We start from the raw sequence: 14,773 nt of genomic DNA, 5'->3' as shown, positions 1-14,773 counted from the left end.
AATTAAGGAATTCAAAATAATTTGCATGCCTGTATGAAGCTCTTACCAAGTGCATGCCTTCGTAAAAATAATTTACCATGAACTACAAAAAGTATAGATCCAAAAACGTTTAAACCATTTCTTCTTCTTAATTGTGCTTTGTCTTTCCGCAACGTTTGAGCTGATGGCCACTACGATATATTTTAACAAATTACAAATTACCAATCAAAAACAAACAAACAAAACATTACAATAGTAAGTATGAATGAATAGTCCCCAAACCGACAAAATGCTCTTAATTTTGTATAATTTGCTCTCTTTAAAACAAAAAACGAATCCCAACCAACTACCAAGACAAGAAAATACTTATGTGTATAGTTTTATGTATTTTTCTCCACCTTATGATTTATCATCGCATTTTCGCAATGTGTCATTATTCTGTATGTGTATAGCTCTGTTTTCTCTAAAGGATATGGAAATATAGAAGCCAATTTTACACACATTTTCTGTACATCTTTTTCCCAGCACTAGGAATGACTTTAGTTTTTCTCTGTAAATACAATATTTTAATTTTTTTAATGCGCTCCATTTTCTTCTGCGTTGTAAAGCAGCCAGTCTTTTGTCTACAGTGCAACTATTATTTACACACATCCTTATACATACAACGTACACTGGAAGAAAGGCTTCCAAAAAGTTTTCATAACACAATAAACACACAAATTATTTTTTAAACAATTTTCCTTATTTTTACAAATGGCCTCTGGGGAAAGACTAATCACATATCGGTTCTTTATTTGTTTTTGTTTATCCTAATACATTTTCGCCTTTTTCTCATTACTGTTAACATCGTCTGAGTCTCGGCTATATTTTTATTTATTGTTAGTTTAAGCATTCACACATAACACACACCCTACAACACCACACAATTTAATTTTGTAATGCTCTCTATATGGCCACACAAACCGAAACACACACCCAAACCTTGCATGTGTAAATTATTTAATTTATTTATTTTTAGTTGACATCTCAAGACTAATTGAAATTTTTCTTGCACTTTTTCTATTTTTCTTTTCTCTCTATAAAAAAAACCCAAACCAATCGAATCCAATGTAAAAACTTGAAACTATCGAAATAATCGAACTATATCGATAATAAAATGTAAAAATAAATCAAATAATCGAAACGTATGGATAACAAACAATGGTCAAATTGAAACCAATGAAATGTAAACACAAACAATCGAAATAATCGAAACATGTATCGATTAACCAGTATCAGGCGGCCATTAGCTCATCCGTGCATTCCACGCCATCGAAATCGTTTATCGCTAGCAGCGGAAGCGGCGGCGGCGGTCTCGGTTTGGGGGGCGGTACCGTTGTGGGCGGCGTGATTATCAGCAGCAATCACTCGCCCCAATCGACGATATCGCTCGCCTCCTCGTCCTCGAATTCGCGCCAGAATTCGCCCAAGAATTCGATCAGCAAGACGCGCTCCTCCAGCAGTATTACTAATCTCTTGCACAAATCTGCTTCTTCCTCCTCCGCGAACCTGCACCACCTGACGCCCTGCTCCTCGACGTCCTCGGCCTCGATCTCCAATCCGCTGCCCCCGCACGCCTACGCCCTGCAACAGAAGCAGCGCAGCTTCCTGACCTTTGGCTTCGGGGCCGGCGGCTCTGGTCCTTCGCGCCGGGAGTCGCATGTCAATGTCAACGTAACGCCCACCTCCCACGAGGCGGCCAACGACACGCCCGAAATCCGTAAGTATAAAAAGCGCTTCAACTCGGAGATCCTGTGCGCGGCGCTGTGGGGCGTCAACCTGCTGATCGGCACGGAGAATGGTCTAATGCTGCTGGACCGATCCGGCCAGGGCAAGGTGAGTTGTCGACTGAATAAACTATCCTGGAGAATCTAATGAATGCTCTTCGCCACAGGTCTACCAGCTCATCTCACGACGCCGTTTCCAGCAAATGGAGGTGCTAGAGGGCCAGAACATATTGGTCACCATATCCGGCAAGAAGAACCGAGTGCGTGTCTACTACTTGTCCTGGCTCAAGTCGAAGATCTTGCGCACCGATGGCCTCTCCGATGTGAGTCCTAAACTGGGAACACTTACCATCCGATTTAATATAATTTGTACCCACAGCAAGTGGAGCGTCGCAACGGTTGGATTAACGTGGGTGATCTACAAGGTGCTGTACATTTTAAGATTGTCAAATACGAGAGGATTAAGTTCCTAGTGATTGCATTAAAAGACTCTATTGAAATTTATGCATGGGCTCCCAAACCATATCACAAATTTATGGCATTTAAGGTGGGTGCTTGATATGCAAATAGTGTATTTAGGCATTGGTAAAACTATTCCCTTTTTATAGAATTTTGGTGAATTGGAACATCGCCCGCTTTTGGTCGATCTCACCATTGAGGATCAGTCGAGACTGAAGGTGATCTATGGCTCCGCCGAGGGATTCCATGCGGTTGATTTAGATTCAGCTGAAGTATACGATATCTATCTTCCCAAGCATGTAAGTTGGCTCGACTGAAGGAGTGTGTTGTAATTGATTGCTAAATAATTGCTATTTCTGCAGACTCAGGGTGCAATCATTCCGCATTGTATTGTGGCGCTTCCGAACTCAAATGGCATGCAACTGCTGCTGTGCTACGACAATGAGGGCGTCTATGTGAACACTGTGGGCCGCGTTTCCAAGAACATTGTGCTGCAGGCAAGTCATTGGGGAATCCCATTGGGTGGGTTGTCAGCATATTAATGTGGCATTTTTCAATCCGTTTCAGTGGGGCGAGATGCCCACCTCGGTGGCCTACATTGGCACTGGACAAATCATGGGCTGGGGCAACAAAGCAATAGAGGTGAGATACTTACATTTGGCAGACTGAATAATGATTTTAATGGATTTTCTGCCCCCTCGCAGATACGTTCCGTTGAGAGCGGCCATTTGGATGGTGTGTTCATGCACAAAAAGGCGCAACGCTTGAAATTCCTTTGCGAGCGCAACGACAAAGTATTCTTCAGCAGTGCCAAAGGTGCTTCATCGTGTCAAATCTACTTTATGACGCTCAACAAACCGGGCATGGCCAATTGGTAATCCCATCCAATCGACGTTGGATAATCGATGACCGACGATCGATGATCTTGGCAGGCAGCCTTCGATCGACGCCCCAGCGATCGACTTGCTCAACCGGCAACAAAACAAAACAAAACAAAACAACCCCATAAACATTTTCTTCTTATTTTACCACACAAGCAAAACGAAAAGAAAGTATCTAAAGCGAACACATAAAAGATAATTAGCTGATTTAAGTGAAGAGTGCATAACGTTTAAGTGAGATATCCTAGAACAGATACACCAACAACAACAAGAACACACCTACAAACAACCCGAGATCAAGAAAATGTGCTTATGAAATTCACCACGACAACGTTTCAATTAGTAAATGTGCTAAGAAGACTCGATCAACACGAGCCCTATATATATATATATATAAATATATATATAAAACAAAATAATCTACTTAATATTTAGAGACGAACATTTCAAGCTCACTCGTCGAGGTTTTTTGTCAGATCTGGTCAGAAAACGAAGGCAACCGCAATTAAAGCAATTCGTATCCTCCATCCTTTCGATGTATATGTATATTGACGTTACATAACTGAACGACACACACCCAGCACACACGCGATTCAGATTCAGATTCATTTTAAATGATTTCGCTTACAAGTTAAACTTAAGTTGAAGAACCAGCAGCGCAGCAGAGAAAGCCACAAAATATATACGAGTATATTGAATTTTCTACACAGAGCAGAAAATATAGATGAAAATATATGCAGTTAGTTTTTGTTCTTGATATTATCAAATAGAATTTATTTGTGCGTTTCCGATGATGATTACCTGTAAGTGGAGAGAGCAAAAGTACACTTATACATAAATTATTGTCTGCGCGCTCATTTTATGGAAGTGAAAATGGAAATGGAAATGAATATGGAAATCGAAGCGAAGCAAAGCAAACAAAAACCCACATAAAACGCCATTGTAAAAACTAAGTGATAAACAAGTAAATAATTGATTAATGTAAAATAAAGCCGAAAGCAACACAAACCCAAGCAAGCTTGCAACAATTGAGGATATCTAATGGAAATAAATATAAAAAGAAACGCACCATGACGTTTGCGAGGCGAGCTACCTTAATAACGAAATTGGAGGGAATTACAAACGAGAACCTAGTTAAGCTGCATTTTTTACTGAACTTTTATACAGAGCCAGGAGAACGATGAGGAAAAAGAAAAAAAAAACAAACTGATGAACGAATCGAGGAGGGAAATTAAACCAAAATTCTATAAATCGTAGCATGTTAAAATTGATAACCATTTACGAACCATCTCCGCTTGTTGTACTGTGTGCATTTCTTTGTGTTTTACTAGCTTCAATATCAAAAGTGGTCATGTTGCAATATCTCTATGTCGAGTGCATATAGAACCCTTCCCCAACTGGCGCACACCATGGAACACTAATTCCGCCTTATTTTGTGTTGTTTGCGTGATTTCGTCCCACCCCTTCCACACACCACACCCCCCACACGATATGCAAAGGAAGTCTCATTAAGAAGTATATTTAAAATATTGTTTGTTTTTGTGTTATAAACTGATTGTACGCCCCCGTATTTAATAATGTTCATCGAAGCAAAATGGAAAAGAAAAGTGCACTGAACTGCACATCTAAAACAAAACAAAAAAATAAAAGAATTAGTAATAAATGCTTACTTTATTTCTAAAATAAAACAAGTAAAATGATACAGAAATGAATGTAAATCTAATTATTATATATATATAATCTCAAAATTAAAAAAAATACAAAAAAATAAACAGTTTGAATTTTAGTTATGGGTGGGATTATTATTGATATGAGAACCGGGAGGAGGAAGGCATACCATTGAGCTTAAAACCAATTTAGATCGTTTTTTTTTTAATTTAAGATTAAAAATCGTGGAACGCCTTATTTATTACATAGTTTTTCTAATTCGTGCTATTCGTGATGGAATATTTTACATTAGCTACAGAAATGCTTATACATAGCTGAATAAATATAATGACTTTTCAGGACTTTGGGGACGACATTGATAAATTTAAAACAGCAGAATTTAAAAATGTTTTAAAACCAAAAGCCGGGCAAATATTTCATATGCGTTTAAATGGTCACCCTAAACATAGCGACGGGTTGTAACCTGGACACAAGCCACAAGTACAATCCTCCACAAAGTGGAGAGCACCTGGGACACAAACCACGGGTTTGATTTTGAAGATTCAGATTTTTGTCAGAAATAGATATTTCTTTCTGGTTTTTCAATCGTAGATTCACCATATCAAAGCGTAGATCCATAAGTCCGACTGTTTTGGGTAGCTAGATAAATATGCCAACAATTCCTATTACTTTAAGGACAATTTATTTTCTGACCAGATTTCCCCTATTGCAATGGGGTGCATCAGGACTATTTGCGAAAAATCTGAAAAGTTAAAAGCTTGACTGATTTCTGACTTTAATTAACTTTAATTAAATTTCAGCTGCCGCAAGCTTAAGAAATATGCCTTTTTTCCTTACTTTTTACAGCGATACCTCAATGTTTATATTGAGTGATTATATAAAAAATAAAGAAATCAAAAATAAATTTAAGTTATGGCGGCAACAATGATGTCAAAAAGAGTACTTAATCGATATCCCACAAACTATCGATGTTTGAGCGTGAGAGAGACTGCGCTGCCGGCTTTTCGGAGAGCAGAAGTCTTACGTTTACATCTCGCTTATTGATTTTAACAGCGCTATTAAGATGCATAAAAATCTTACAGCGGCAGAGGACGGTCAGTGGCGCGTCGCTCTATGCCATCTTAACAGCGCTGTTAAAATCTACAGTGACACATACGTTCTCTAACGTTTCCTTACGTTCGCTTACGTTACCTTACGTTTGCGAACAGGAAGTGGGAGAGAGCGAAAAAAGAGTAAAGTAAACAGAGTGGCCAGGTTTTTCGGTGCGCGTATAAGCTAGATTTGTGAAAAAAATAGCTAGAATAAGCTAAAATTAAAAAATAAGCTTAAAAAAGCCAAGCATCGCAAAAGGTTTATTGATATTGAACTTTCGGCATTTTTAGCTTTATTTATTTCAGTAATAAATATTCAGTAGTAATACATCACAGCCAACATATCGATGACACTGTCGATTAAGAATAAAGTCGATTATACGAAATGCTCATAACCATCTGCAAAAAAGAAAACCCGCTGCGATATTTCTGTGTCATAAAGCATAATTTTCTTAGAAAACGAACCGTTGATGACGCATACTTAAAGCTAGAATATGCAAGATGAATTTAAAAATAGCTATATTTCAAGCTATAAGCTGGGTGGAAATTGTACAAGCTAGAACTAGCTTATAATAAGCTAAGCTGGCAACCCTGTTGGAGAGCGAAAAAGAGAGTTAAGTAAGCCGACCGACTAAATTTCTCTTTCAAAATTTCAAAAAAATTCGAGCGAGTCGGACGCGTTTTCGTCGCGGGTTTCGCCGCTGAGTAAAGTATCAACAATAAGTGTAAGTTCGGTGATTTATGCGACAAACGCAGCTCTTGACGGTCGCAGCGTTCGGAGTGGAATTAATTCAGTGTTCCGGTTCGCGAATTTTAGGGAAAAAGGATTTGTGTATACCGAAAAGGCTAAACAACGAGCTTCCAAAGGTAAATCCCGTGAATCCCTGCAAAAAGAGTGCCAATCTGAGTTTTGCAATAAGCAAAAGTGCCGGAAAAAAGTACAAAACCAAAAAGGACGCCGACCGTGCGTATAGGAGGTCCTGTGTATGTGTGAAAAAGTCCCGGACAACGCCACTCCTTTTGCGCAAAGAAATTTAACAAAAAAGGAGCCCAAGCTCTATGTAGATATATAGAGAGCCAAACGAAGCTGCGCCGGAGTTGAACGAAATGCGAAAACAAGTTGGGGTGTGCGGGGGGCACCACATAAATAAAAAGTCTGGCTGCGGGCAAATATTTTGAAGGAAAATCCCTCGAATGGGCACTCCGAATCTAGTGCAAATACAACGGTGAAAATAAATTGCATTTGGAGTAGCGGCATTTTCAGGGGTGTGTGCGTGCAAGTCCTGGCCGTCCTGCTCGCACCCTCTGCGCAGAAGCGGGACGGCAGCCCGAAAAACAATTGCAAATTGCAGAAATGCAAAAATTCTGCAAAATACTTTTTTGCTGCTGCCCAACAGCTGGCGGAGTTTCAAACACCTGGCCAAAAAGCCAGCAGGGGACACCTTAAACAGTTAAATGGTTCTCCTTTTTATGGCCTTAATAACTGGTTTTGCCCAGCCTTGCTGCGTAGGTGCGAGTGAGCAGGCGCTATACCCCCACCAAAGAACCGTTGATCGGTGCAACTGCGATCGGGAGCACGAGAGGGGGACGGAAGGAGATTGGCAAAGAAAAAAATCAAAACAAAAAGTGACTTTTGTTTTTGTTTTCCTTTGTTGTCTTAGGTTCTGTTCTGCATGTGTGTGGGTTTCTTGTGATAACTTCGCTATCGTTGCTTTGCACTATTTATCGCTTTCCTTCGCTTGGCACTTCTCCGAGTGGCCGCAATTTATGCAAATTTGCAGAAATCGCAATTCTATTTGCACTATTTCCTCAATAAAAAATCGCTGGCGAGGCCAAGAATATTGTATTGTTGTTAACTTTGAGCTCTGCGAGGCTACAATTTCACCCTCTTTGTGCGTCGCGTGCTCCGCGCTTCTTTTTCCCATTTGTTTATTTTTAGTTGCGGAATTTCTGGTTACAAACCGTATTTAATTTCAACGACTTCCCTCTGCTCTCTGTTTTGCTCCTTTTTCTCCGCATCCCCTTTGTGCGTCTTCCTTTTCTTCTCTTCTTTGTCTCGCAGAAACAGTTGCGCTCCATGTCATTCCCTCACACACGTGAAAAAATTGGGTAGGGACCCCAGTGTTTTAGAATCAAAGTTTTTCAAAACTAAAATATTTTCCTTTTATATCAATACCTTCTTTTTAATCCGTCATATAGTCTCTGAAAGTTTTTAATTCATATCCTATAATATTTTTGATCTCTCTCTTCAACACAATTTTTATCCTTATCACATGAATTACTTAAATAATAATTTCTATATTATTATACTTTACGACCTAGTATTTGAACTATACTATTTCAATTCGATTGATTTTTTATTTTATGATACCTATAAAATCTGGTACGAGAATATTAGTGCGTATTAAATCTCTATAAAATCTGGTGCTATAATATTTTAGACATATTTTCAACCAAACAATTTCATTTATTATTCATAACTATTTTCTTTTATATTTTTTTCTATTAACACCAATAGTATGGTAGCATAGCAAATAAGCTTTACTTTTCTCGAGTGATTTTTATAAAAATGAACCCCCCCGAAATTGTTTCCTGTGCACTGGAAAGGGAGCCCCAATAAGGAGGAGTTTCTGGGAGAATAAGGGCCCGCCCTTGTTTTATGACTTCTGCGGATGTTTATTTTTAGTTGCCTCGCTTAAATGTTTCAATTTTGATTTCCTCACAAAATCCATCGGCAATTTGTCGGCGACTTAAAAACTCATAAAATGTGTCCAGTTTTTTCTTTCCGCCGTCATAAAACTTTCGCCTACGCTCGCGCAATTTGCATAAACTTAATTAGTCAAATGCAGGCACAAAAAGTTATTCAACAAATTATTCTTAATTAAAGAACAGCCAAAGTCGTACAGCACTTGACAGATTGAACATTCAAATGCGTTAATTTTCATGCAAATCTGCGTATTATGCTAATCGCCTTGAATGACCAAAAGTTGGCTCTACGCCTTGAATTTATAGTTTCACAAACTTTGGCTGCACGGATTAAGTATCTTATAAAATGCAGCCAGCTATCCAACAAATTGCTCCTAATTAAAGAAACAACCATATAGGAGTCAGCTTGACAGACTGGACATTTAAAAGCTATAATTTCCAAGCGAATCGTGATTTCATGCTAATTGCTTTAACTATACGGCTGGGATTTATTGTTTCAAATTTTCGCATTTTATTTATGGAAAAGCTTTTGCCAGAGCAACACTCAATCTGCCTTCTGGGGGCTCTTTAAACGACGTACATCAATCTATTAAATAGTTTAGATTTATTGCTTCACATTTATGCTTCTGAATCTTGTCTCAACTATTTCCAAAGAAATCTACATCGAAGATCGCTGCAAATTAAATTAATCGAGAGCAGACATGGCAAGATTTATGCAAGACATTATTCTAAATTAAAGAAGCCACAGTCTATTTACAAGTAAATCTGAATTTTATGTTAATCGCAAAAGTATTGTTTTACACTTTTCGCATTTACGAAAAACTTTTGCAATGCCAAAACAGGCAAAAAACTCGACTGTTCCGAACGAAATCGAGATCAGCGATATCTCCAAGCTCTTGAGTGTTATTTTTCCTCCGTTTGTTTTTGTATCTTTTTTCGGTGGCCCACGCGCAGCTGGCGAAATCAAGTTTAGGAATTCCCCCATAGCCCCCCGAAAAGATATACATATTATGTACCCCCCTGGCTTTATCTCTTGCGTCACTTGATTTGGCGCAAGTTTAGCACACGACTCTTTTGGCTTCCATTTTTCGGCCCATATGATCTTGGATCTCTGGCATTTTGGTCGACTTTTCAATGGAAACTCCTACAAAGCTATAGGTATATATCTGTAAAGATATGAGCAGTTTGCCGCAAAATGTCGCCTTTATTTATTCATCCATTTTTTCGTTATTTTTTTTGGGGACTGGGGTCTGCCGTTTGGCTATCTACCATATAAGGCATCCAAATTGTGTGCGCGTTTGGCTCTTGGTTTTTCGGTTGATCAATGATCACGGGTTGTTCATGGCTTGGGGCCTTTCGGTTTTTATTGTCTGAAGAAAAGCGATATTAGCTAAGCCTAATGCGGCCATTTGTGGTTTGGTTTTTATTTGATCTTTGCAGGGTTCAGTGAACCCAGATTGCAGTTAAATTTGTCGGTACAATTTGGTGTAAGAAAATCTTGAACTTGACTGTAGATGGTTGGCAAAATGTTTCCATTACGTATTTAACATGCTGCCCATAATGAAGTAAGAGTTATCTGTCAGGTTTTAGGAGTTGTAAAACAAATATGTATTTATAGCCATTAAATCATATACAGCTTTTAGAATGTTTGTGTTTTTACTGAAAAACAAGTGATTATTTAGAGTCTTTAAAGACATTTTTTGTAGCTTCCAGCATAGTCTTGATCTCCTTTTATGAAAAGAACTTTGGTAATAGGGTTTATATACTGTGTGCTACAAGATTTCAATGATTACGCCAGCTAGCATTTAAGTAATTGATAGTTGGCCACAGCTGCAGTGGTCCCCCATTCCCGCCCAGAGTTCAACCCACACCTCTCTAATGGCCATGCAACCACTTGCGGACCACTTTGTCCACTTGTCCGGACAGCAAACCGAAAAAAACCCTGTGGAACAACTTGAAATGTTTTTTGTAACCCACGGCGAAACAAAACCGAAACACAAAACCAGAGAGGGGGATAAACATGCGGCGGGGCGAAGCTTTCAAATAACATAACATACAACACCGAAAATGGGTGGGTTATACTGGCCCACTTGAGGCACTCCCCCTCCGGATGACGCCTCCTTATCCCCCGATCGATATACACATGTACATACGTAATGAGCCTGCCGGCAATGTCTTTGGGCATTATTAGCATACATTTGGTATGGACATCCAATGGAGTGTCTGTCTACCCTCCGTACAACCCTTAGTATTACATAAAAAAACTACAAGTTCACTTAGAAGGGAATAAAGAAAAAAATATTTTAAAAATACTAGATCAACCAAAACTAGTTGGGAATTATAAGGCAAAATCGAGGTTTATCTTGAAATAATAGAAATCTATATAACTACGGTCTCACAGAACTAAACAAAAACCCCCTTCACAACCCTCAGGATAACAAAACAAATTCTTCAAGTGTACGTAAGGATTAAAAAGGAATAAAATACTAAAAAAATACTACATTTGCCAAAACTAGTTGGGAATTATAAGGCAAAATCGTGGTTAATCTAGAGAAATGATAAATATCTTTAAAACTACTCCCACAGAATACAAGAAAAACCTAATTAATACATTTAAATATTATCATAACTTAAATCGTGTTAGCAATTTCCTTAATTAACAAGTTTTTAAGCCAATTACAAAAACATTACTCTAGGTTTCATACTCCGACTCGTTGTCGAAGGCTTTAACCCTATGCAGCATGCAGTTTGTGAATTATGCAATTTAGCAACCTTCTGTGGCTGCAATTGCAACTGCAGCGAGATTGAATTGAATGGGCTAGGAAAAAGAGCTGAGAGATAAAGCAGCCTAGAATTCCGAAGTTGCATGACTGGTCGGTCTCTCCGCCTCAGCTTAGTTAACAATGTAAATTGCACCATCCGCCGCCACCTTCAAGGTTTATTCTCAGCCCTCTGACACCCCACAACCATTCCAAAAAATAAAAAAATAAATAGAAAACAAAAACACGCAAAGTAAACGAGATAATGCTGTTTATAACTTTATGGATTTGCTTTCCGTCCGCGTGCCTAATTAATTGCCAGCTAATTTGGGACACCTCCCCCACGTTATTATTGTATTTTCCAACCGACCAAACCCTGTTTCCAGTTGACCCCATTTTCCAAGACCTGACCACAAAAATTAGGCCTAATTTGGTAAATGAACCGTGTTAAAAATAAACATTTCCCCTGTCAATTTCGAGTAGCCTTTTCTGGGCAAACAGCTATTGGCTTCATTTGCCTATTTTGGGGATGCATTTTTTGGGGGGTTTTTGCTTGGAGGATTGGTTTTTGTTCTAGAGTTTGAGGAAAGTGTTTTTTGCTTTATTGAATTTTGTTCCTTTGCTCTGGCGAGTTATTTATACGTGGAACTCGGGCGAAAAAAGAGGGGGCAAAAAAGTTTTTGACAATTTACCAGATAAGCGAGGGCAGGGGAAATTGTTTGATGAACGGCAGGAAGTGGAGGCGGTCGGAAAATTTAGAGAAAAGCATTGCCTGCATAATGACAAAAGTTTTCCCGACCGCCGGCTCACTTTTCCTGCCATTCTCGCACTAAAAGCTGAAAAACCTCTCTTCGCTTTGTTTTGGTTTTGTGTCTGGCTTTCTATTCAATTTCCTTGCAGTTACCGGTGTGTATACCTCCTTGTTCTCCTCCTTTCTGTACTGTTTCGTACACAGGAAAATAGATTTTTAAAAATCTGTTGGGGGACCATAATTTTGTAAGAATATGTTGAACTGGAAGAAAAATATTAAAGAGAATAGACAGCTTTATAAATAGCATTTAAAAAATTTAACTGTATTTCAGAATCGTTATCCTTATTATCCTTATTTTTTAATTTTTTTATGTTCCAAATATATCTTTAATGTTCCTATAATCTGTAATTATAATCTTCTCAAAATTAGTTGAACAGAAAGTATAAGCTTTTGTTAAAATACTAATGGTTCTTTTAACAAACGACCTTTTAGAGAAGATAGTATATTATTTATAATTTTTAAGAGAGTTCCACATTTTTCCGCAGTGCCTGCATCCTTTGGTGTTTAAGCTTTTTTCCCCGGCTTGCATTTCTAGGGGTTGTTCCCTTGGCTTCCATGGCACAGCAGCCTCTGGAAAAGTACAGTAGTACCGCTGCAAGGGCAACCAAGAACCCTGGGAACGGCGAAAGGAGGCGGGATTGGATTATATAGACCGGACGGGCGGAGGGACGGGCGAGCAGCGACCCTGCCAAGTGTGAAGTGTCTACTTAAGGTTGAGTCAACTTTGATTCTGCCTTTCTTTCCCGGCTTTGTCTCTGCACCGTCCTGTGGCATTTGTAGTTGTCACGCCTGCTGCCCACAGAGTGCAGTCTCAGTCGGCAGTCTGCAACTGCAATCCATCCATCCCTACACAGAAAGAAACTGGGGTATGCCAGTTTTTCAAAAGTTTTTAAAGTTATAATTTCTGAAATGGAGCGAATATGCTATAGAGGCTGCTTACATTTATGATCCCAAAATAAGGTTACAATAAAATATATACAATGATCACAGGATTTTTCATATTTTAACGTTCCTATCTTTATAATAGTAAAATCAAGACTTTAGGGAATTTTGTTCTTTAAAAAGCAGCGTAATATATATGAACTCAGAGTGACTCCTTCAAGCCACTTTCTCACCTAATTTCCTGTGACTTGCGGTCGAAATACTGTCGAATAAGTTTTCTGCGACACCCAAGACCCTGAAACCATTTACTTTTCCTTGTGCAACTGCACGTTTGGGTTGCAACTTCAACTTCTACATCAGCATGGCACTTTATCTTGACAGTGACAGGCGACGCGTGGCCATAAATCAATAATTTGCCCCAGGCAGATGACGCCCAGCCAAACCTGGGATGTGACAGAAATCAGGAACCGGGAATCAAAAGATGTGAGGGCCGAGAAGGGATTCTGTGGATCGAAGCTTATTTTGAGTCACTGCTGCGGGCTGAATGCAAATTGGAACATTTGGGATTGTCAGTCGAATGCAATTTGGATAGCTAAAATGGGATTAATGCGAGGGGATCCTTGATTGGAGGGTTAACAGCATAAAGTGGGGATAATTGAATTGGATTTTGGGATGGGGAATAAAATACTAATACTAAAATATAAATCATTTGCAATTTGTTTTACACAAAGCTTACTTGCTGTGACTCATAGCAGCACTTCAATTATTCAATTTGCCTCCACTTTGGTGCCCAAAATGTACATTTAAATCAAGAACAATTCGTTTAAAAGTTCCTTGAACTTGCTTGCGCCCCACTGCAGTTGCCATTAAAAATGTATGTCCACTCGGCAGTTGAACGAGTGCTCCACATTCGAAAGCAACCTTTATGAACAGATGCGTGGCATTATGTATTCTATATAATATACACTGCCCAGACTTTCGATCAGTCCCATGTTAGTGCTTGCGTTTTGGCGCAGGATCCAATTAAAGCAAACAAACAAAGGCGAATGACAATTTTAATGGGCTCGCTCACTTGTATAAATATGCATAAATCAATTCCAAAGGGGGTTTAAAACTGCCGAAAAGACAAAAACCCCTTTCAAGCGGGCAAACAATAGAATATCAATATAATGAAAAAGCTACGCAGTGCGAAATAAAACAGCAATGATGATGATGGAGCAAAGTTCAAGCGAAACTAATCAATGGATGGCAGATGAGTTAGAACTTGATAGGGAAGAGTCAGTCTCTCTGTGCGGCGGAGATAATGGGCAGTATTATGCGAAAATTGGAATTTAATTGGTGTGAATCAGCTGATAAGCGGCAGTCCAAGTTCAGTTCTAGACATCGTGGCTGTCACGAGGATTGCACAAGTCGGCGGAATGAAATCGCAGCTGGCGAACACGCAAATTACCCACTTTGCGGGGGCTCGGAAAATGCAGAATTTTCCCATTTTGCGTCTCAAATGTTTGACTGCACTTGACTCGAGTGGGGAAAACGGCAGACACCGGGGGAGAATGTGCAAATTGTGGGGGGTTGATGGAGTAGTTTACTCTAGCCAACTTGGCAATTGCTACAGTTTTTTTTCCCCCATTTTTGCACTCTAAGCGGATTTGCTGGATTTGCTTTCTATATGTTCCCAGCCGTGTGTTTGTTTCGTTTAGTGGGGAGAATGGAAAAAAATATATGGCGAAAGCAAAGCGAAAAATGCAAAATGCAATGCAAATAAAAAAGG

General features: G+C 39.1%; 2 protein-coding genes across 25 annotated transcripts in view; both read left to right on the top strand.

The window, feature by feature from the left end:
• LOC108035041 (serine/threonine-protein kinase mig-15) overlaps positions 1-4,857 on the top strand; it is a 34,474-nt gene extending 29,617 nt beyond the window's left edge. For 8 of the 11 annotated variants that reach the window (XM_050886780.1, XM_044095428.2, XM_044095427.2 and 5 more), the window contains 7 exons: positions 1,252-1,854; positions 1,913-2,068; positions 2,125-2,292; positions 2,354-2,503; positions 2,567-2,701; positions 2,772-2,846; positions 2,909-4,857. In XM_050886780.1, coding sequence (XP_050742737.1) covers positions 1,252-1,854; positions 1,913-2,068; positions 2,125-2,292; positions 2,354-2,503; positions 2,567-2,701; positions 2,772-2,846; positions 2,909-3,082 — 1,461 coding nt within the window. In that variant the 3' untranslated portion in view covers positions 3,083-4,857. The remainder of the gene's footprint in view (positions 1-1,251; positions 1,855-1,912; positions 2,069-2,124; positions 2,293-2,353; positions 2,504-2,566; positions 2,702-2,771; positions 2,847-2,908) is intronic. The other 3 variants (XM_044095431.2, XM_044095429.2, XM_044095425.2) reach the window with 2 other exon arrangements.
• Positions 4,858-6,484: 1,627 nt separating this feature from the next.
• Positions 6,485-14,773, top strand: part of LOC108034869 (uncharacterized) — a 52,973-nt gene continuing 44,684 nt past the window's right edge. For 13 of the 14 annotated variants that reach the window (XM_017110068.3, XM_044094954.2, XM_050886680.1 and 10 more), the window contains exon 1: positions 6,485-6,711. The gene's annotated coding sequence lies outside the window, so the exon portion shown is untranslated. The remainder of the gene's footprint in view (positions 6,712-14,773) is intronic. The other variant, XM_044094951.2, reaches the window with a different exon arrangement.

Source organism: Drosophila biarmipes, chromosome 3L (genome assembly GCF_025231255.1).
Source record: "Drosophila biarmipes strain raj3 chromosome 3L, RU_DBia_V1.1, whole genome shotgun sequence".
NCBI lineage: Eukaryota > Metazoa > Arthropoda > Insecta > Diptera > Drosophilidae > Drosophila > Drosophila biarmipes.
This window is presented reverse-complemented; position numbering and strand designations above follow the sequence as displayed.